Raw genomic sequence first — 22,615 nt, 5'->3', positions numbered from 1 at the left:
AAATCTTTGCTTTGCAACTTCAAGGTACTCTCATTTTTATTTACCCATGAGAAAAGATGCACAAGCATCAGGCTGCACAGGCCAATACACAAATTCTACAAACAAGCATCAGAAGTACGAACATGAGTTTCAGTTGCACTAAGAGGCCACAACGTGATACAAGTTAAATTACAGTCATGATGTTGAAAAATATATGTAACAAATTCTTTTATCTGGGTGCAGACTTCAGATTCTAGATACACCTTGTATTCAAACAGCCCTTGTTGCTGCAAACTTTAATTACTGCATACAGCCATATAGTAAGGTCAACTATTCATTTCTTCCACTTGTAATTTTTCCCCTCACTCCAAAATGAGTAATTGAAACCCAGCCGAATTCTCCATTCTAAAAGAAACTGTGTAAGAGTATTCATCAATACCTTTTTTTGTGAAAAAAGTGCACTGATTGAGTCAGTATCTCAAACAGATAAATTAAGCTGAGATACTTATGACTATAAAAGAAAAATCACTGAGTTACTCCAGTGAAGATTTACAAATATTCTCTACTTAGTGATCCAACAGCATGAATAAAGCTCTTCCATTTGAAACACACTGCTTTTGGTTAGTAATTTCTAAATTCCTATAGCACAGAAGTCTGCTGTAGACTCTTCATTACACAATCAATTCTGACTGAAGAGCTGATATTCCAGTCAAATTCTTTTCCTACAGAGCTAACATTCACCATACTGCAGTTTTCAAAGCTATGAGTAAGACAACTTTTACTGACAATCTAAACAATGAAAATGTCTATTATACTTGAACCTGCCTAAGGAGCCTTTATTTGCAAGATAGACTTCCAGACCTCAGGAATGAATAAGGCTCATTATCTATTGACTACAATATTTTTATTTACATTAAACACATTCTTTTCAGGAAAAAAAATAACTGCGTATCACTACTGAGATGCAATTCACAGGCTCTCTGATTGCTCCTCAGTTGGACTGCTATTTAGCCTAACAAGAAGGTACCACTTTCAACACTCTCCATTTTAATGCATTGGTTCAATATTGATTTAAAATGAAGACTGGCTATCTAACCAGCAGCACCACTGCTTGAAATATTTGGGTTTACCTTGCTTTTTTCCCATTCAACCTCTGAATGAGCCTAATGTTTATTACCTAAAGGGGTCCATAAAAAACAAATATAGCATGACTATAGACTAAGATTGTAACTTCTAGTGATGCATAAGGTGGAAGAGTTCTACCAGTTCTACTCAAAAAGGGCATCAAAAAAGAAAAAAATGTTGGCTGGCAATAGGCAGATTAATTACTTCCTCTACACAAAGAAACCTCAGTTCAACCTGCTGCCCTGTTGTCCCTCTGAGTGGTAATTGGGGAACTCTTTCCTCTGTGTTGTTTTTATGGAACACACCACTGGAAGGAAATGACAGATGTTTTAGCCCTAACATTTAACTTCCCTTTACTGAAGCTTTTCCAAGTAACAAGCCTCCTGATGTACAGCAAATAGCGTGCTACTTTTGTGGAAGCTTCTGTATAGAAAAAAAGGAAGGGCTCAGCTCTGACTGGGACTGTGCAGCTGTACAAGCTGTTGATCCCCTGGTTATTCTGTTCCCCTCAGCCATTACCTGTACTGTCACTTACTAACTTCATGTTGGGGTTCTCCTGCACAGTGTGCCAATCAGCCTTTTTAACACGGGCTACACTAAGCCCAGCTTTTTGTGACCTGATCAGGATTTGTATCCAGCTCTCCAACCAGAGAGACTGAAGAATCATTCCCTCCACACAAATCAGTGAGAGAGAAAGCAAGCTATCTGAAGTACAAAAGGCAGCACAATTACCCGAAATCTGAGTCTGCACCATCTGGAGTCATGTGTTCTGGGTCTGTGCCATTTTCTAATATAGGAGGCGTTTTCCTGTGTTCCATTGTTAAACCGTTGGCTGATTTACTTGAACTCTGTAATGATGGCCAGGCATCTTTGTTATTACTGTTGGGTCTGGAAAAAGGCAAGAGTAAAATAAAAAAAAAAAAATAGAAGAGTTCAAGTTATGAAGAAAGTGTTTTAAAAATTGTAAACACTGGGGAAATAAATCTTTGTGCCAGACAATCCATAAGAATAGATTTATCTGGATATTATTTTTCAGATTTTAAAAGGTGATGACATAAAAAAAAATAGTGGGATAGGTAGAGAGAAAACCAGAGGGAATTCTGTTTTCTTTCCTGAATATATAGCTGCTTTGCCAATCCTAAAGTCCAAACTTGCTGATTTGAGAGGAAAAAAATGTAAATAAAAATTAAAAATGCCATCAATAGTTCAAGTGTCCAGACCTATGCATACCTCATTTAGAATTACTTGCTTTAGCCCATAACTTTTAAGTTCAGTAGGTCATGAGCTAAGTCATTCTTTTTTTAATATTATGTTTTATATTCCAGGTCCTATCAAGCCTGGCCACAACAGATGAAGTTTTATGTTTTACACCTACAGAGGAGTCCACAGCTTTACTAACAGACCATGAGACCAGCCAGCCAAACACAATGTTCAAGTTACTGCTCCCTTCATTTCTAGTCTAAAGCCATAATTACTTCCCTTTTATAAAGTAATATTAAATTTCATTTTTGAATACACATTAGAACTGAAAAAGTTCGAGTAGACTCAAAGCCCAAAGTAAATAGCTACATTCTGTACAAATTTAAGCAAAATGGAATCTAGTCTATAACCAAATGGATTCAAATACAGTGTTGTCTGTCAATCCTGCAATCTTACTATAAAATATCATCTTTTGTGTTCTCAAGTTCTTCTAGGTTACCTGTAGCTTTTCATTTGCTTCTATAAGGAGCTGGTTTTAGTGTCCAAGTCCTGTCTTCATAAGAAAGCAGCTTTCATCAAAAAAAACCTTAACATATATATCCTTCCAGATGCTCCCCTACATTAGTATATTCCTATTACATGGTCCAACATTTACATCTTTAGGTCAATTTACTAATTTCACAGTCAGAATCTGGAAATTTCAGTAACTGCTTATAACAAGACAAATGCTTCCTACTTCTATTCAGATAAAATTAGTAATAGTAGCTCCCCTCAATCTCAGTATTTTAAGATTTGCTATTCTGTATCCATCTTTTCTCAACTATGTATACAATATGTACATAGATGAGTACCTTGATCTGATCTACACATCTCATCTTGGCTTTGGTCACATTTGGACTAAGTTAGAGCCAATGAGTTGATCAGATACAGAACATTAGGGAATGAACAGAAAGAGGCAGAATACCTGTCATTTAACAGTCTCATAGTACAAAAATTAACTGAAATCTAGATTATCAAAGCTGTCAATCAATTTATTTTAAATATTCAAATTTATGTTCACTACAGTGCAAAGCCATCTCTATACTAAAACTTTAAAATGCCAGTTAAAAGTCAGCCTTGCATCCAAGGAAAAAGGGAAAGAGAAACAAATTGGTGTGTGTTTTGAGGTGGGAGGTTGTATGCGTGTGGGGGTTTTTTTTGTTTGTTTTAGTTAACTTCAGGCTGCATGTCTCTGAAGGGCTGTTCTCTAAAAGGTCAGCATGTGCTTAACAATTAGCTCTTCTTGTAGCATAAGAAAATATTCATTTCATTTCTTCAGAAAAATGTCATCAAGAAAATTTAAAAAAAGTTTGATCTATTTGAAATGTGGAATATATCTCAAATTTTAAGAGAACACAGTCACTATGACTATCAAGTAACATAGCAGGAGACAAGTACACAGAGTGGCCCTAGGGGATTTTAACAGTTGTCTTCAGCAGGAAGAAAAGGTCTGCAAGTAGGACCTTTCAAATTAAATCAATTGTAGAACAACACTTATGAGAGTTTAACAAACTCTTTTCTACTACTGGATATTTATAATTAAGTATCCAGTACTTAGAACTCATCTTCTGTTCCATTCTGTTATGAAGCAGAAATTCTGCACCCCAGAAACACAAAGAACCACTTTGGAGTTGTCAGAGGCTGTGACAAACTGCTAGAAATATGAATATCGTATCAACGAATCCTACGAGAACCCAATTGGGTAGAAACTGTGAAAGAACAATGTGCATTCATCAGTGCAAAAGCTACGACGAAACATGTCCAAATCCCAGCTGCAGGAAATTCACTTTGCAATCCTAAAGGTGGAACCTAGGCATTAGCAAAGAACAGAGTATGATTATGCTGTTCAACTGACAAGAGAAATTACTGCCAGAAATTACCACTTGCTGCCTTCAGAGTAACATGCCATTTTTTCCCTAAGTGCTAAATGTTAGCACCACAGACTGGCCAAGCTCCAACTCCTAATTGCTTCCTAAAGGCATAAAAGTTAGCTGCAGTTTCAGACAGGGCATTCTTCCCACAGTGGTATAATTTATTTTGCTGGGATCTAATCAGGTTTCAAATCAAAATTAGTTCAGATTTCAAACATAAAATAATCAATGTGAAAGTTCAAGAAGTGGTGTATTGCTTGCTGCACTTTACCTCTGAAGTCAATATTGAACCAGTGCCTGAGAAATAAGAAGCAGCTCTGTCCTTAAGAAAAAAGATCCCTCTGGAAGCCCTGACCACTTGCAGTCAAAGTGCAAATGAAACTGCCTCCAGAAATTAAAGAAAATAGTCCCAGTATACCAGCTGGAATACCAGCTCTCAGAATTGTATTCTGCTCATTCAAGACCCATTGATAGTATTTTAGATACAGTACCCACTGTCCTGCTTAGATGGCTGTGCAGTGATGCTGCCACTGGCAAACTATTGTCTGAAAAATTCAGTAGTGCATGAACTGGCACACAACACAAACCCTGAATACAAGGCCAAGTTTCATACCAAGTGCAATCTAACTTTCACATTCCGCTCTGCCCATATCCTTTATCAAACTCCTACAAAAAGGAGTGGAAAAAATTGTCAACAGTTTTTATTTCTTTATCTTACATATGACATTTGAGTGAACAATTTCCTCAGACTTTCATTTATCTTTGTGTGACTATAAACTCATACAGACAGAAATCTTTTCACAACTTACTGAACAAACTACATAAACAGAACATTATTTTAGCAAGCCATAATAACTTATATCTGCAGTTACAACATGGTAAAAAATATATGGGCTGCACTATAAATCATAACGTAAAAAACCACATTCAGGTTATAAGGTACCTCAGTTACAAAAACACAGACTGCATTCATAATGACACCATACCAAGAAAGTAGACATCTGGTCTTTAACAAATACATTTGGTTTTGCAAATATGAAATACAAGGTCTTCTTTCAGAATACCTTCTTCTGAACTACTGATCCAAATGCAGAAACATGTTTCTTTCCTAAGACACACTCTGTTTTAGAACAAAGTAGTGCATGTGTCCTAATTCTGGCCAGGACAGGGTTCATTTCTGCAGTAGCCAGGAAGGGGCATGGCTAGGACAATCAATTCCATACCCACCTTAACTAATTTTCTGGGGAAGGGCTCTCTGATGGGTCAGCATAGCCTAGCAGAGGAAGTGGTCAGTACTGCTGGGGGATTCTGTGGGGTCAGCAATCATTGGACTGTTTCTTGTACCCTCTGTCATTCGTATTGCTGCTGTTACTGTTTTCTTATCTCACTGCTGTTTCCAGTAAATTGTTCTGATCTTTACCTTCTGTGCCTCCAATTCTCCTCTCCTGCTTGGTACAGGGGAGGGCAAGGGGGAGGAATGTGGAGCGGCTTCAGAGGGAACACTCTAAATTGGAGAATATAACTCCTAAACAATACGTCTCTCCACAGAAAAACAAACCTATCGGATTTTATCATATAATAGCTACTAAAAACAGTAGGCAATTTGGGGGATCAAACAGGAATAAAAGTCTTCTTTGGAATAACCAGAAGGAATAACCAGGCAGTCCAGTATCAGTACTTACGCATCGTACCTCTGCAGTGCTGTCACTTTGTTCTTGTTCTTGTCAACTGTACCCGTAGATAATTGGAGAAAGTTGGGGTTTAGTTTGTATAATTCTTGCAGTAGTTTCTGTTCATATTCCTGGTGCTTACCCGCCTAAGGAAAGAGAAACTCACAATGAATGCTGGCATAATATACATATATTTATAGTTATAATTTCTTTAATATATATATAATACACATGTCCCAAAGCTTAGTAGTTTAGCCTTTACAACTAATCAGCTCATTCCTGTCAAACTCAAAACAGTGCTGCTCACTCTCAGCACAGATGTGATCTCAACAGCTCTAAAGCTTGCCTAGAAATCACTTGGATGTACCTACCGATTTATAATTTTTGAGACTTCTAAAGCAGAAAAGCGCCTACAACCTTATTAGAAATTGCTCCTCAATTCTAATCAAGAGCTTCACAAATATACCATAGAAATCACAAACAGTGACATCTCCAAGACAGTCTGCATTTCGTATTTCAACCATTCTAAGCTTTTCGGAAGATGGAAGAACAAACAGTTCCTTTGAAACAAAAAGTTCTTCCAAAATGAAAGTAATTTTATATTGGCTTAATAAAACAGCTGAGGTGCATGACATGACAAGCAGCATATTCTAAGCAGTAACTGATAAATCATTCTTTTTAATAACTGAAATATTCTTTCAGCTAATTGAATCAATTGAGATCAATTTCTTGCTTTCAGAAATTTGTGGAGGTCCAATTCAACTCCAGAGTACTAGAATCTGGCAAGTGAAGGAAGAGAGTATTTTTCAGTTTAGCTTGCAGATAATATTCTGTGGCTTAATATAAAAAACAAAACCAGCAAGATCTACTCCTACCCCCAACACTTAAAATAACATCTGAAATTCAAGATGAGCATTCATGGTTTTTGTAGGTTGTTACAACACTCCAACCTAAGAATTACTACTTGCAAGTTAAGTATTGTTATAGTTGAATCAAGATACAAAATAGAACAGTGAATTTGAAGTTGTCAATAGCTTTTCTCTCTACTGTTTCCAGATACGAGAAGATGTCCTCTAGCAAAGGAAATAAGTGCCAAGATTTATGGTCAGGTCTTCTGAATCCTAAGTCTGAAACACCAAAGTTATTATCTATCATATCTTCAGTATTGATTTAGAAGCTCTCACACTACTTGTACATATAAAATTTAACTCTTCAACATTAATTAATTCCATACTATTTTGTTGGAACAAGAATGGAATTAATGCACAGGCAATGTGGACGTACCCCTAGAAAAATTTTACAACCTAAAAGAAAAATATAACTTTTTTTTTAATTAAACACGAATACACAAAATACAAAAAAATAGTACTGTTGATAAACTACATTCACTTATGGGTGCCTGTAGAAGGTCAAGTGCATATCTCAGTGGAATACTTCAGGTCGAACCCTATCAATGAGTCCATTCTTTTGCTACTTAATCCTCCAATTCTCTATTACTGATTGATCCTGAATGTGTCCTTATGTAGTCAACTTATACACCTCTCAAGAAGGATTGAAACATCTGGTGTATGCATCATCTTACCCACTTTGTCAGTGTCTACACTCAAGCTGCTACCTATAGTAGGAAAAATTGTGGTTCTACAGTATGGCTCACCTAAATGCAAACCCTGAGATATTCTGCACCCTGGAAATGCTTCTTTTACCATCTACTATGACTGCAGCAACTAGGCTGATGCACAGATTTGCACAATTAACAATTTGCCAATGTTAAGCAGCTGAGTAAGAAGAAACCTCTCTGGATCTCTCAAATTGCTTCAGTGACTAAAGACTGAATATCACAGCCAGGTACATCAGAGGTCAGTCTTAAGTTCATTTACTTGCCACACAAAAGCAAGAAAGAAACAAGATTAAAATCCTATATAGAAGCTTGCAGTAACTGTATTTTATTTATAACAGACAACCCAGAGGCCAAACTTTGCATTTCGAACCCACCTCAAATTCCCATCTTCACTTTCCTAGACTTCCTGGAGTTCTACCAATTCTTTTTAGTTTGCCACTATATTTAGAACTATTAATAATTATTTAACCTAGCATACAAATTCATCCATTGACAATTTTTTTTAAATACAAAGTGTGAAATAATGAACATTCAATCTCATTAAATGGACCTGGAAAGTCACTGACACACAAATGCAGGAAAGTTGGCACACCAAAAGAACAGTGTACTTAGCAGGTGCGTAATTGCCAATTACTTTTAAGAAAGCAATATGAAATTCAAAAGAAGTTTAAGCAAAATAACAAGGAACAAGGAAGGAAGACTCATGTAAGCCACCAAGATGATGTAAATTCCACTCAAGACCTCTGAAGAAACTCACACATGAAAATTAAATCCTGACCAAGATACGTAGCCTATCAATTTTAACTAGCAGTTAGGCCAGAGGATTGACAGTTTGCCACTGACTTCTACAAGAAGGGCTATAGAAAAGATTCTGTGAACTACAGGCTGCTAAATAAACCTCCATCCTTCCAAAGATTACAAGGTAATAATAAAAACAATAACAGTAATTTTTAAAATAGAAGTTGAGGGATAAACACAAGCCAGTGGGATTGACTCTGAGTAACTTTTGTAAAGGGAAACCCTGTTTCACTAACATGAATTCTCCATAGATTCAGTAAGCATAAATAGAGAGGCTCCACAAAACTTTAAAAGAAGAAGTTTTTGATAAGGTTTCACACTAATTATTTATTAAACTGCCACAGAAGAGAGTGTGAATTGAAGATGGTTCAAAGTATAAGCCTTAGGATGCAGAAGCAAGCAATGAGGACTGATGACTGGAATCAGTTCTACGCAACCATCGGCATGCATGAGAAAGGACTTAAAAGCAAGTTCTTTGCTGACAGTATCAAGCCTTTTGGGTAATAAACTGCCCCACTGATAATGAGGAGTTCCAAAGGAATCCCAGAGAAATTGGCAAACAAGCAAATGGTGGCAAATAAGCTTCACCAAGGACACGTCAGATGACACAAGAAGGCCAAAGCAGTCTAGACCCTAGTAACCCACTCCTGATCTGTGGACTGGCTGTTACAGCTCAGGAAAGAAGATGCTGAGGTTACTGCCAACAGACCTCTGAAACTGTTAGTCGATTATGCACTAGCCACAAAAGATGTGCTGGGCATCACTAAGAAGGCCACTTCAAATAAACTAAAACAAAATTATAAAGCATGTATCACACTACATATAACAGACTGAAAACTGATAAATTAAATTTGGCTTCCCACACATCATGCATCTGAACTCTCCATCTCAAGGAGGACACAGCTAGAAAATATAGAAAAGGGTAACAGACACTGCAGAAATGGAGCAACTGCTTTAAAAAGAATTTAAAAGACCAGAAACTATGATTTGGAGAGAAACCTGGGACAGACTAGATCAAGTTTTGCCATATCACAAAGGCAATGAGTAAAGTGAATAAGGAGTTTTGCTTTCAGCAAGCACTATGAAGCTAAGATTAAGGGACACTTGACGAAACTAACTAGTTCGCAGTTTAACACAGGCAAAAGAAAGCACTTTACAAAACAACTAGTGAATTTCTGGGGCTTGCTGCTACAAAAGACTAAAGTATCGACAGGTTCAAAATGGATTAAATAAATTCATGGCTGACAGGTCTATAAAAAACTAAAGAGACTAGATGGGAAGATACCCTCAAACATGTATATGTAACATATCTAGGTGGTGGGAGAAACACAGGAAAACATACAGGGAAGGCAGCCTGGTTTGTCCTTGAATTTCTCCTTCTATTGCAATTATCTGCTGAAATCCTCATAAATAATTTGTGGAAAGTATTTAATATATATAGACATTCTTCTTTGTTCTCCAGCTTACATCAGCCTAACACATAAAAAAATTCTACTAGAACAAAATTTGCACTGGCACTAAGAGTGGGGACCCTCTGCTTCATGGACCGACCACATGCAAAAATGACAGCATGGATGCAAGGTTGGCATACTTGAGTTTAACAGCTTTACCACACCTCATGTAGAGGGATGGAAACAGATCAAAAGACTTCAGAATGCACCACATTTGAGACAGTAAAGCTATCCATTTACTTGGTTCCCTACCCTAGACAATAAGCATTTTGATGTTGAGACAGTAAAAAAAAAACCCAGCATCGTTTTTAGGTGCTATTATAGTAACCCTCACTGTTTTATTTGCAAATGGTTTCTAAACACTTCACAGTCTAGGAGGGTTACTGGGATTCAGACAGCATGGTCAGTCACAGCACAGGAGTCAATCCATGATAACTGTCCACTCACACCAATTTTACAATAAAACCCAGATCTGAACTAACTTCGCTCACAGAGATCTACCTTATTTTAGTATGAAAAAAGAGAAAGTAGTTAGCTCAGGTTATTTGGATTCCTGGCTAAGAGTTTATCTTCATCTTTTTGTCTCATGAACATTCACCGGACTTCTCAGACTTTAAAACAGCATGCAATGAAAAAAATTGAACTAACTGTTCTTTGCAATATCGAACTGGTTGATCACCTTTTGGATTTCAAAATTCATTACTGCCCTAACATTCAGCAAACACATTACACACATTAGACTAAATCATAGACAATAAGACATACGTGGCACATTTCATGTATTTCCCATTCACTACACTTACCTGCATTTCTTCTTTTGTGAAACTGGCTGCTTCATCACCTAGCTCATGTAGATACATGCAGTCTGGTTTTGGACACTGCATATTTTTTAGAAAATAACTGCAATATTTTGTTGTACCTAATGATGCCTGAAGGAAAAAAAAATAAGTACTGGAGGTTAAAAATGCCTTTAATCATATAAGATGAAGTTATATCTAAAAAAAATTACCTAAAGATTTGAAATTCCATCATAATGCATTTTTTATGCAGGTACAATAAAAAGTCCATTTGTAAGAAATATATATATTCTTGAGGATTAGATAATTAGGATGCATTTTTATTTTCATCCAACCTAAATAAATGCTTAAGTAAGAGCCTCAGTAAATATTTGCATAATCATAAGGAGACATGTAGCAGGGTCAGGAAATGAATAGCAACTAGATTTTCTATAGCCACCAATTTGGCCAAATCAGCCTGAACACCTGTTTACACAGACACCAAAAGGAAAAAAAAAATTAATTTCCCAGAGAGCTTTTGAGAGGTGTGGCGTACAGACTACAGAAATGTTCTGTAAAAGCAAACAGTCAGTTTTCACACTGTATTATAATGCTATACAACAAAAAAGCCACTATGAGCACAGGGAGGAGGTACATACGTTTGTTTCAAACTTTGTTTTAAGAAGTTATCTGCTAACCCAACAAAACACTGCCTGTTGGATGCTCACTGAACTTCCATTTTGATATTAATACCCGGAAAAAAAGTCAAAAGCCAATGTACTGGACATTCTTGTTCAGCAATACAAGCATACCCAAACAAACAAAATTGTATGCTAATCCCTGATATTAATGTTCCAGAATATATATGCAAGAAGATATAAATATTACCACCTTAAGTGTTCTGCCGTCTACCACCACATTATTGACACACTGTATGGCTCTGAGGGCATCTTCTGACCGGATGTAGGTTACATATGCACTGGCACTGGGACCCTAGGAAGAAAACACACACTATTTACTTGTTTTTCTTTCCCCAGACAGATCTGATCATTAAGTCACCTTTTTAGCCACTCACTTCATAAACTGCTATATTCAGGGCTTGATGTTTTTAACAAGAAACTGACAAAAAAGGTAGAAGTCATAAAAACTCATATGTGATGCATGAAGAGCAAAGAAAAGAGGAAATGTATCAGTATGTTGCACTAATGTTCTAAAAATACTTTAAAGACATTTTATCCCCAACATGCATATTAGTGACTAAATGTCATATTGCTGCTTCTTTAAAGTTTCTTGTCCTGTATCCCAGATTTCAATCTTTCTATGTTGCATTTTGCATCCAACTTTGAGAGTCTGGCTCAAAACTGCCTCAGTAACTTAACAGTAATTTGATTGTTGCAAGGCCTTTTTTAGTTTTTACACTCTTACCTATTGCTTAATCAGAAGTAGGGAGCCCTAGAATCACTCTGCACACATGTATTCTCTAAAGGAATTAAAATTTTAAAATTACAAAGGCCTCTGACTTACCTGTGAGCCTGCATATGATGTGCTGTTATTAATGACAACTTTATGTATTTTACCAAACTTCCCAAAATATTCTGGTCGTTTCAAAACCTACAAGAAAAGAAAGTTCAAGTGGTATACTTATAATTCATACAGAGGTGCACTTATTCTTCTGTGAAACTGTGCAGCTAAAACCTTTAACTAATAAAAAACAGGTCTCTCCTAAAAGAAGAGCACAAAGATTTAGATTTGTCTTCCCACATAAAAACACAGTTACTTGCAATACAAAGTATGTTGTCACTGCAGAACTTTAAAGACAAATACCCCACATTTCATGTTGTATTAAAAAAAAAGAATTCTTTCAGTACTCTGATTACCCAAATCCCATCCTGGCAAAATATATCCCATTCAGCATAAGAAGTTCCTGTATATACCTGTCTTATAATTTGATTTAAAAAATAAAAATCACATTCATTCTGTTTCCAAATAACCATACACCTTAAACTTGCATTCAGCTATGTTAATTACTAGGTACAAAATGCTGAATCCTGACTGCCATGCACCACACTCCAAAGAAAAAGGGAGTAAACCAATCAGCTCTAGATAATCTCTCAAGTTTTCCAAAGACCAGAGTAAAGGAAGACAACAGAAGAAAATTTCCAGGGACAAGAAAAAACATTTCAGAATCAGTATCATGCTGAAATGAATGAGTGATTATCACATCTGTAAAGGAAAAAAACCACTCATCTTGCTCTTCCTGGAATCAGTTAGTACTAACACATCATTTAGGGACCCTGTGCAAAGCGAGAGCATCACCAGCATATTAAGCAACTCTGCTGCATAACCATTACCTGTGTGCCAATGAAACTGGCAACATATTTGACACATTTATACCACATGCCTTTTTTTCCCATTTCTGTGATGGAACAAGGTACAGAAGTATTCACTACTCATGCTGAAGCTAGACAAAATAAGGGCATTTCTAGTTCTATATAATAACCTCAGATGTTATAAAGGAAGATTTCTTTCCTCTGCTCCATCGTCATATTACAGTTGTAGGTCAACTGTACTGAACTACCCCTCTTCCCTTCCCAAGCGAGCCTCAATGCCTTCAAGAACTAACAGCATCACAATTAGAATATCCCAAAGAACAACAGGGCATGTTGTATAGATAACCAGTCATTCACTGGTCTCTTCTGACTGCTCTTCATTTGGTCTACACTCTCTTGAAACATACTATACCCACCCTGAAGGCATCATTCCAGAAGAGAATGACAATCCTAAAGAAACTTCCCTTTTACCTAAACATGTTACAGATTATACTCCTTGTACAGTATGACAGCATAGCCTTCACAATTCTCCTAAGAGCATGTCAATAGAAAAGGATCCACCTGTACTCCATTATGATCCACAGACTATTTCCAGAAACAGCACATAGCAGCCAAGCTCCCATTCCAAATAATCTCAATTTATGAAGGAGTTTTTTGACTGCTTAAGTGGAAAACTTGAATATATTGGATACTTTTTTTAGCTCATCTCTCTTAGGCTAGGTTTCTTGAAGATCAAGTCACCTTGTACTATATGCAGCATTAAGTACACACTATTTTCTGGTATGTCATTGAGAATACTGCTACCAATACACCTAGTACAGCATATCCCCAACCCCCAAATAAATCCATTCCTAGTTACTTCACGTATTCAGTGTAAAATTATCTGAGGTGAAAAAAAAAGAAAGAATTCAACTGTATTTACTACTATTTCTCTTGATTACAAATCCTCCATCTGGTCAAAGAAATTAAATTTCAATAATAAATTCATACTGCATTTTTCAATGATAAATAGCCCCAAGCCATTGCTGACAGTTGCTTGCAAATACTTGCTGCTATATTTCAGTACTTACTGAAGTGTTATACACCAGATCAGTTTTAACTTGATCTTTTCCCTTCTTATCCTTCCTTTTTTTCTCCTTCACTAAAAACAGCTTTTTACACTTGTTCTTTACCGGTCTACCAAAATACAGACTGAGATGTCAGAAACAGCCCCTTCTGTTTGAGACTTCTCCAGATAATTTAGTCTGACACAGTGAATTTAATCTGGCACTGTAATTTTGAAGACATGTATGTTATCCTGTAGTACATTTCCTCCATATTCTAATTCAAGATACTTTTATGCATTAGCACTTACTCCATTGGCCACCTGCAGCTATGACTGATGATGGAAGTAAATAAAACCTTTTAAATATAAACAGTTTTCTCAAATGTAAACCTTATTTTTGATGATGCAGAGTAGTGGGCGAACTTTTTCTGGGGTCTTCCGCTTATTAACTTTTTCCTAAGGACATAATCCTTATGGCTCTTGGGAGTATATACTTCCAAGTGTTGGCTTTTTTCTTCTGTCCCTACAGGTTTGTGTGATACTGTATATCAGTTCTTTGTAATCCAACCAAGCTCTCATTTTAGAATTGGTGATTCACGACATAGCTGTATAGTGCCAGCAGATCCAACCTAGGAAAATGAGTACCTGAAATGTCCTTATGCTTATTTTTAGCTTAAAACCAAGCTCCCATTATTAAACAAAGAACAACTTCCCCCCCCTCTGCCCCCCAAAAAAAACCTAAATCACAGAGCAACTGTTTTACTCTCTAAAACAGAGACACTTATTGAGGTTATTATGGAGCAGGAAGCGAAGTTCCCTTAAGAAGTGGGGGTCTAATAGCAGCAAACCTTCTCAACACGTATCCTTCAGGGAAACACAAGGGTTTTCCAATGTTTCATGGCAGCAAGTTAAGAGCAAGATCTGAAAGTGTGAACTGCTCACCTCTGGATCTGCTAGGCGCTGAGATAGCCCTACCACGAAGACAAGGTTCTTCTGTACAACCCGTACACTGGCCAAATGTTTGCGATTCTCTGATATCTTCTGTTTCCTCTCATTTTGTTTCTGTTTCTTTTCATTTTTTATCCTCTGCAGCTCTTCCTGGGAGAGTGGTTTGTACACTGCTGGATCTTCTGGATATGGCTAAACATAAACAGCATTAAAACAAATCCATATAAGAAACAACACCTTTGAAAACCATTAATCACTGTTTTAATGCAAAAATGTATTTATTATACTGATCTGACTATTATGGCCACCCTCATTATAGAGGCATACTCAGTCCTGTGGGAAAGGTAAACTTTTTGTAAATTTTCACAGAATTCTTCCATTTATAGACATAATATTGATTTGGGTATCAACCACATTCTAACCCAGCTACCTAGTCAATTTGGTAACATTACCAAGCAACTACAACATGACAGCCAACACATCCTGCTATAATTTCACTAACAAGAGCGTAGTGTAAGCAGGATGAAAGCATGCACTTTATTTCTGATACAGATCTGGGTACTTAAATGTACTCAAGACATTCAAGTATATTTAAGTATTTCTGAGGCAAGAAATTAAAATACAAATGTAGTTTCAGTGGTCCACTAAGTTCAAGACAGTAACATCATCATACTACTCAATGCTTACATGGTTAATTTTTAGTGAAGAGAGATTTCAACACAATTAATGACAGTATTCTTGCCATGCTTATGTACCAGTTTGAAATTTGGTCTCTCCCTCCCCAAACACAGATATAACACTGTATATTTTAATCTCAAAAGTATACAAGAGAAGTACAAGTATCCTCAGAGTTACCTAGAAAGACTGCTCTATTCATGCTATAAAGGCACTATTTTAGCTGGGTCTTGCAGACTACAGTGCACTATCCTCTGCCCCAGATTATTCCTCAAAGCAGTCCCACATTCCTTACCTGTCCCAGTTTTTTCAGACTGAGAAGTCAGGTTTCACATTGTACACAGAAAGCAATGCTAAGCACAAAAACAAGTACATAAAATATATCTCAAACAAAAAGAAGAGTTTCTAAACATCAAGAAGTAAAAAATGAGAAGAATACGGGAGATGTGAATTAAGACAAAGACTTAAGACAAAGAAGCTAAGCTCAAGCTCACCAGCAGTATGTTGAACTAAGGTCTTTGCTTGTACTACCATAACCAAAGGTTTCAGTGTGCAAGTCCAACAGAAATGAATTTAACTTTTTCCTGACTGTCCTGTGTTAATGACAGGAGTACAAAACTAGTTGTCATACTAAATAACCTGAGAAAAATCTACAGCTGAAAATGTTTAGGTTAAAAGCATATCTTCCTCATAGTTGCATGACATTACTCAAAGAACCACCAAGTGCTCAGACCTGAAAGTCTTCTGAGTACATCCCCAAACAAATCAAGATCCATTTTTCAGTTTAAAGTTCAGCATTGCTATGCTACACATGAGATATGTTCTGCAAATACGCTACAGTTGACTTGAGCAGATGGCATCTCACAGTCAAACATCAAGTCCTCTGGAACATGTTTTAGTATCACAAAGGAATTTAAATGTGTAAGATACTTTCGCAGTAGTTGAAGATGTCCTTAACATGAAAACACAATAAGGACTCAAGTTATCCTTGAAGAACAGTCAAAACCATAACATTTCTCAAAAAGATATTCAGTATTACTCCGCTTTGTTACTCAGTTAACTCAGAGTTAACACTGAACACGTTATATAGATTTTAGAATGCACTTGATGAACACCAACGACCAACTAGTAAGGTCATTTGAGATTTGCTACAGCCAATTATTATCTTGTGTTTTAACACATCTACATATGAGGACTTCTGAGATGCAGAATAATTTTACACTTAATGAGCTTCTCAAAATCTGTATTAGTCAATCATGTAAACTAAAGAATAAAAATGTTGGATTTTTATAGGAAAGAAAGACGACTCAGGGCAAAGAGTGAGTTATCTCACTTATCAGTGAGTTCAGGTAGGAATGGGAAGAAAAGTGCACCAGTATAACAGATATAGTTCCAAAAATACGGCTTGCCCTACATCAAGTGATGTCCTGTCCACAATCCATTCTTTCAAAGATTAATTCCTACTCCACATCCCATACTGTGCAAGGCAAAACTTGCAAGCGTGCCGCTCTCTGGTACTGTGCAAGAAATGCATTAAAAGTTTTCAACAGATTCAGTAAAGCTCCTGAAGGTCCAAGGAAACTACAGCAAACAGTGCCAAAATTAATCAGCTTCTTTCCTGCCAAGTATAGCCACATTCAGAGCATATTCTCAAGCGAGTAGCAAGTCAGACAGGATATTTCTTCTCTGTACAGCTATTTGCTGCTGGAGGTCCTGATGAACATCAATCAGGAAATATCCTGGGGTAGCTCAAGCATAACCCTGAACAGAACATTTGTATGTCCAAACAGTAGTTTGTATTTCTACAGGAAAGCATAAAAGCTCCTAGTAGGAACTCAACTAGGCAGCAGCTTCAAAATCAGGGAAAGAGAAATGTCTCCATCTCAGTAGAAAGCTTGAGGCTAGCCAAACAGGAACTTCAGTCATTAAGTAGCAGCAGTAATTGGTGTGCCATCATGGATAACCACACTTGTTTGAGCAACAGAATCTTCCAAAGTTCTCATGTATTAAATACATGTTTTGTATGTGTATCACTCATATGACATGCTTATAATGCTCCCAAGGAATAGAAATAGTGTGATATACTGACTTGTTGGACCTGTAAATGAATCTGCACTCTTGAATCCCAAGAATAACCCAAACACAATTGAGGGGTAGATGATTTTCCTAGCTATGTATCACATGTGGCATAACAACAAATTAGGAGATATTGCACATTTAAAGAGGGTGGAAGGTAAATAAGCACTGTATCAACATTTCAGAAACCAATTCTAAAAAATAGTATTAGAAACCATTTTCCTTTCAAATAAAGGACAAAATCAGTTTACAGATAGGGAAATAAATTAATTCCTCTTCAGAGTCATTGCTTCCCACAGTGCTGAAGTTCACAAATTTGGATGATGGTTCAACTACAAACAGGTATGTGCACTGCAGACTGCTGGAACAAATCTCTGAAAGCCAAGCAAAGTGGATTGACAGCTGGTGTACTTCACAGCACCATTGGTATGTTGTTTATGCTGTCTAACCCTACAAATCAGAAGCAGAGAGGACTACACATACCAGAAGGTCTCAGGTCTTTCAACAACTAAAGTGGAAATGCTACTGACATGCCCACATCTTTTTTTAAAACAATATACTTTCTTTACATACTGTCTCTGCCTTAGCTGATAAAGGATTTGAGATGCAAACAAAGTAGCTATCTCTAGTGGTTATCAGCATTGATGTATTTTCAGATGGAAGATATTAGGAGATATCAACATCACTGATTCACTAAGTTTAGCTGACACCTTTTGCTTAAGTTATACCAATGCTTTTCAGAAAAAAACATTGATGTTCCCCAAAAAAGCATTCCATCATGGAATATGACCAAATTTTCTTTACACTAAATGCATGGTAGTCCCTACAAGAACATCCCCAAAAGTTTGAATTTCTCTCTTGAAGTCTTTATCTAATCAGAGATGGCCCTTGATGAATTCTCCGTATTCCTGACTAATTTTGTCTTGTTGTTTCAGTTTTGTTTCCTTTCACACTTTTTTTCCCCATTTCCCAATTGTTGAAAGCTGAGCTGTGATTTATCAAGCACTTTGCTTTTGACATTCCCAGGTAGGTCACATTCCTTCCACAGAATGGATGCACCAAGATTTCTCACTTGTTGTCTTGCTACCAAGTACGTCCTGAAACAAGAAATACAAAGGAAGTCAATAAGGTTTATGCACAGTATACACCATTATACTTACATTTTTTAAAAAAGCTATTTCCTATCCATTTCAAAATATCAGTTGTTACACCAAACTACTCAGTTGTGGGATTAAAAGCATAGGAGGAAACACTGATATTTGGAGACTGTGCATTAAGACTAAGTGTTCCTTTTACACAGAAGTAGTAGGAGAAGCATGGACAAAGCATGTTAATTTCTTGATCATACATCTAGCAGTATGCTATTTCCCTCCATCTCTAACAGAAAGTGCTCGACCTGTCATAGGAGAAATAAAGGTTGCTCAGTCAAGGAACTGGACAAAAAGCCAAAGCCACACCACAGGAACAGCTGTGTATCAAAGTGATATTATTTGGTGGAAGAGCAAAGTACTTAAACATGAATAAGCTAGGCATTTTTGTTGCTGGATTTAAAAAGTGTAGGAACTGACACTAAGGGCTGAGAGTGGCATGCTCTAAGCAATTGAGATGGTATATATTATTCACATGGCAAACAGGGCCTAGACTGCTGAATTGTACAGAAAGGATAATAGAAGTATCACTGCAAAGACAAAAATCACTGGCATTACAATCAGAACCAGCAAGTCTGCTGACCTGCAAACCAGCTTTTGGCTACAGAAATCTCTTCTGAAGACAGCACACTTTTATTCTAACTTGTCCAGTTAGCAGCTATTTCACTCACAGATAAAATAATTAACTGGAAAAAACAGGAAGCCTTCCTTAGTATCTTACAACTGGCTACACCTACAATTCTGAAGGGCATCAGGAACCCAAAGCCAGACAGTTCCATTTCTTTTAAGTAGGTATTTTTGGAGTTAATGAATTAAATAGAAACAATTTCTATTTCTCTAGAAACAAGACTATTTTCTGAGTCTATTTCAGAAGATTCGAACAAAGCTTAGAAAGTTTTTAACATGTTAATACTAAGACGTACCAGTTTCCAACCAGCATTTAATTCACACTAGCATCTTGTTAAAGTAAATGTTTGTGTACTACTATTATTCACAGGAGGAAACTTAAGGCAGACTAAATCAATTGACTGCAACCACATGAACATATTCTGCATGTGCAGATATTAAGCTATATAACAGTTCAAACATGTAGAAGTACTCTCTCCTGGGCAGAAGAAACCACAAGCTAACATCTTTTCAGTTAGAAGTGCATTAAAGCTTAGGAAGATAATGGTATATATGCAATGCACAGTTCATATCTAATGGCATAGGTGCCACTACAGCACTTAGCCATGCTATTTTATTACAAACTTCTCCAAAATCTCCCCCAAACACTTCCACCTAAATCCCTGGACAGGTAACTTGTTCGCTGCTCCTCTCCATGGATTAGTGCTCAAATTATGGGTAAATCACACTGCATTCAATAACATTGGCATAAATAGTAAATAAATAGTAAATTTCTATTATGTAACTGTAAATAACATACTCATCTTTATTTTAATATATGTTTATCTACAGTCCATTTCACAATAAGTATCCTGCACTGGTATACTCATCCTAACAATATGGCATATCTGTTGAAACCATTGTACTTACTATAAACTTTCCTACTAAAATTTTGTTGCTTTGCCATGTTCTGTGCTTCAGCATTTTAAGTGGCCACAAACAATGTACGCCGCAGTAGTTACAAATAGAAAAAATGCTCAGATCTTTCCCCAGAAGCCTTACTACGCACAGACAGGAACTACTTAGACACACTGAACACAAATACACATACCTGGTTCCTTCTGTCCAGCACACTTCAAAAGATGCCTTCTTCACTTATTTAATGCTAAACTCTGTAGCTCAAGAGGATTTATTCCCAAGATCCTGGTGTGGTCTCTGCATCACAATGTCTTTGTCTATGCCACGAAAGAAATGTCCTCCTCAGCCAGCCTTCTTCATGCCAACCTCTTATAATCCAGCAATACAGCTCCAAATCCACTCAAGAATATCTTGCAGTCCGTGAATGAAGAATCAATATAATCCTCATCTGTTATGAAAGATGTCTCCTTTCTCTCCAGGAGTGGCCAGTATGTTTCACTCCAATCGCAGCACTTACTCGAGGTTTCCTCATGAAACAGTTTTTCCGAGCAAACTGTATCCAAAATATTTGCACATCCAACAATAGGGCAGAGTATTCCACGTTTAAGAGTTCAGCATATTTCAAAGAATTTAGACACCCAAAACCAGTGAATAGCACACTGCTCCCGTGATTCTTCAAATATATTTCACAAACTTTGAATAACAAACAGGTAAATATAGTGTAAAAAATCCAGGAAAACAAAGCAACTTTAGACAAGGAAATCCCAGAAATCTCATGTTGTATCAGAAGAGTAGAAATTTTCTTGTGCTATTTCTTGTACTTGGGACATTACTATACAGCATGTGTCATCTACAGCAGGTATCCCAAGTGAAGAATTATTTGGCTGATGACATGTGGATCTTCCTTGCAGAACACAGGGCTCAAATATTGCAGCAAACTTAGAGAACTTTTAAACAAACTTGTTGCTGTGGGAAAGCCTTCAGGCTTGCAGAGGCATTCAAACACAGGTGAATAGTAGCAGCTCTAGTGGAGCCAAAGCCCAAAAGAGCAGCAAGAAAATATGACTGGAAGTGCTTATAAAATACTGTGGCAGTGAATAAAGATAGTGAGACCAAGATTACTTGGGGTCTGAAAACAAAGCTGTAACATGAGACAGGAAGACAAGAGAGGCATCAACTAGGGACAGGATCATTATTAAATAGGAGAACAAGAAGACACAAGTAGCTGCAACTACAAGAAGAGAAAGGCCAGGCAATAAAGTTACAAGGGAACATCAAGGGAAGTCATTAAAGACAAGAAGATACTGAAAAGGAATTTTATTAAACACTGAAGATAAGAAAATAATGAGTTTAAACAAAACACTAGAAGGAGAAATAAAGTAATTCAAAGGAAATAACAGGCAACTTGGTGAAGCTGAGGTTTACAGTTGTGGCCAACCAAATCCACAAGACATCAAGACAGGGAGGTATCAAGTACTACCTTCAAGCATTTGGCAACAAGATCAGACCACTAGACAAACAGTCTAGATTTTAAAATGGTTCAAAATTTAACACCACTGGATATCTTTCTGAAGGTTTTTATATATTTAGTATCCACTAAAATATGGATTAAAAGCCCCAGTGCCACAAACAAAACAAACAGGTGCTTTATAAACTTGCCCCTCAGTCAGCTCTGTCAGTTTATCTGACCCTTAGCTCCCAGCAAACCCCTGATGCTGGAATTCTCACTATTCTTCCTGAAAAAGACTTGTTAATGCATGAGCACCCCAATTCAAAGGATTTTTATTTTTGACAGTTCTCTCAGCATCAGCATGCCTTGGTTCTGATCCACAGCTTCCCCTATCACTCCAGTTCTGAATTTAATAAACCAAGACCAGCTGTTTCATAACAGCTTCAATACACATGCAGACAGAATCTGAAGGATCCAACACCTCACCCTTGATCTAGGCCATGACTAGATGATTGCTTCCCTCAAGGAAAAGGATGTCTTTGGTACCAACACAATACAAAAACCTTGTGAAATATGCAAGACAATTCGCTGTTCCAGGGATTTACCTTTCTGCAAGCAGGACAAAGTCCATTCTCATCAGTGCGAATACGATGCCAACAGAAACGACAGATTTGGTACCCACAGGTGCAAGGGAAGAAATTGATGTCATCAATTTCTAGAGGCTCCATGCAAAGAGGGCATTCCACAGGGTCTTCCTTAGCGTCAGGGCTGCGAGACATCTTTATATGTTCGCAGAGCAGCAAAAGTTTATAATAACTTAATAGACCAAGAAGGTCAGCACTTGAAGGTCTGCAAGAGAAATAAAAAGAAAAAATATTATTAAAATTGTTGA

At 36.9% G+C, this 22,615-nt stretch overlaps 1 protein-coding gene across 6 annotated transcripts in view; it reads right to left on the bottom strand.

Annotated features, from left to right (window-relative positions):
* Positions 1 to 22,615, bottom strand: part of CNOT4 (CCR4-NOT transcription complex subunit 4) — a 75,164-nt gene that overhangs the window by 20,907 nt on the left and 31,642 nt on the right. For 3 of the 6 annotated variants that reach the window (XM_053942819.1, XM_053942815.1, XM_053942818.1), the window contains exons 2-8: positions 22,329 to 22,572; positions 14,845 to 15,042; positions 12,052 to 12,138; positions 11,419 to 11,520; positions 10,555 to 10,680; positions 5,897 to 6,030; positions 1,837 to 1,992 (exon numbers count right to left, since the gene is read on the bottom strand). In XM_053942819.1, the coding sequence (XP_053798794.1) occupies positions 1,837 to 1,992; positions 5,897 to 6,030; positions 10,555 to 10,680; positions 11,419 to 11,520; positions 12,052 to 12,138; positions 14,845 to 15,042; positions 22,329 to 22,502 (977 nt within the window). In that variant the 5' untranslated portion in view covers positions 22,503 to 22,572. The remainder of the gene's footprint in view (positions 1 to 1,836; positions 1,993 to 5,896; positions 6,031 to 10,554; positions 10,681 to 11,418; positions 11,521 to 12,051; positions 12,139 to 14,844; positions 15,043 to 22,328; positions 22,573 to 22,615) is intronic. The other 3 variants (XM_053942817.1, XM_053942820.1, XM_053942816.1) reach the window with 2 other exon arrangements.

This window comes from Vidua chalybeata, chromosome 5 (assembly GCF_026979565.1).
Source record: "Vidua chalybeata isolate OUT-0048 chromosome 5, bVidCha1 merged haplotype, whole genome shotgun sequence".
Lineage (NCBI taxonomy): Eukaryota > Metazoa > Chordata > Aves > Passeriformes > Viduidae > Vidua > Vidua chalybeata.
Note: the sequence above shows the minus strand (reverse complement) of the source record. Positions and strands in the feature narration are given on the sequence as shown.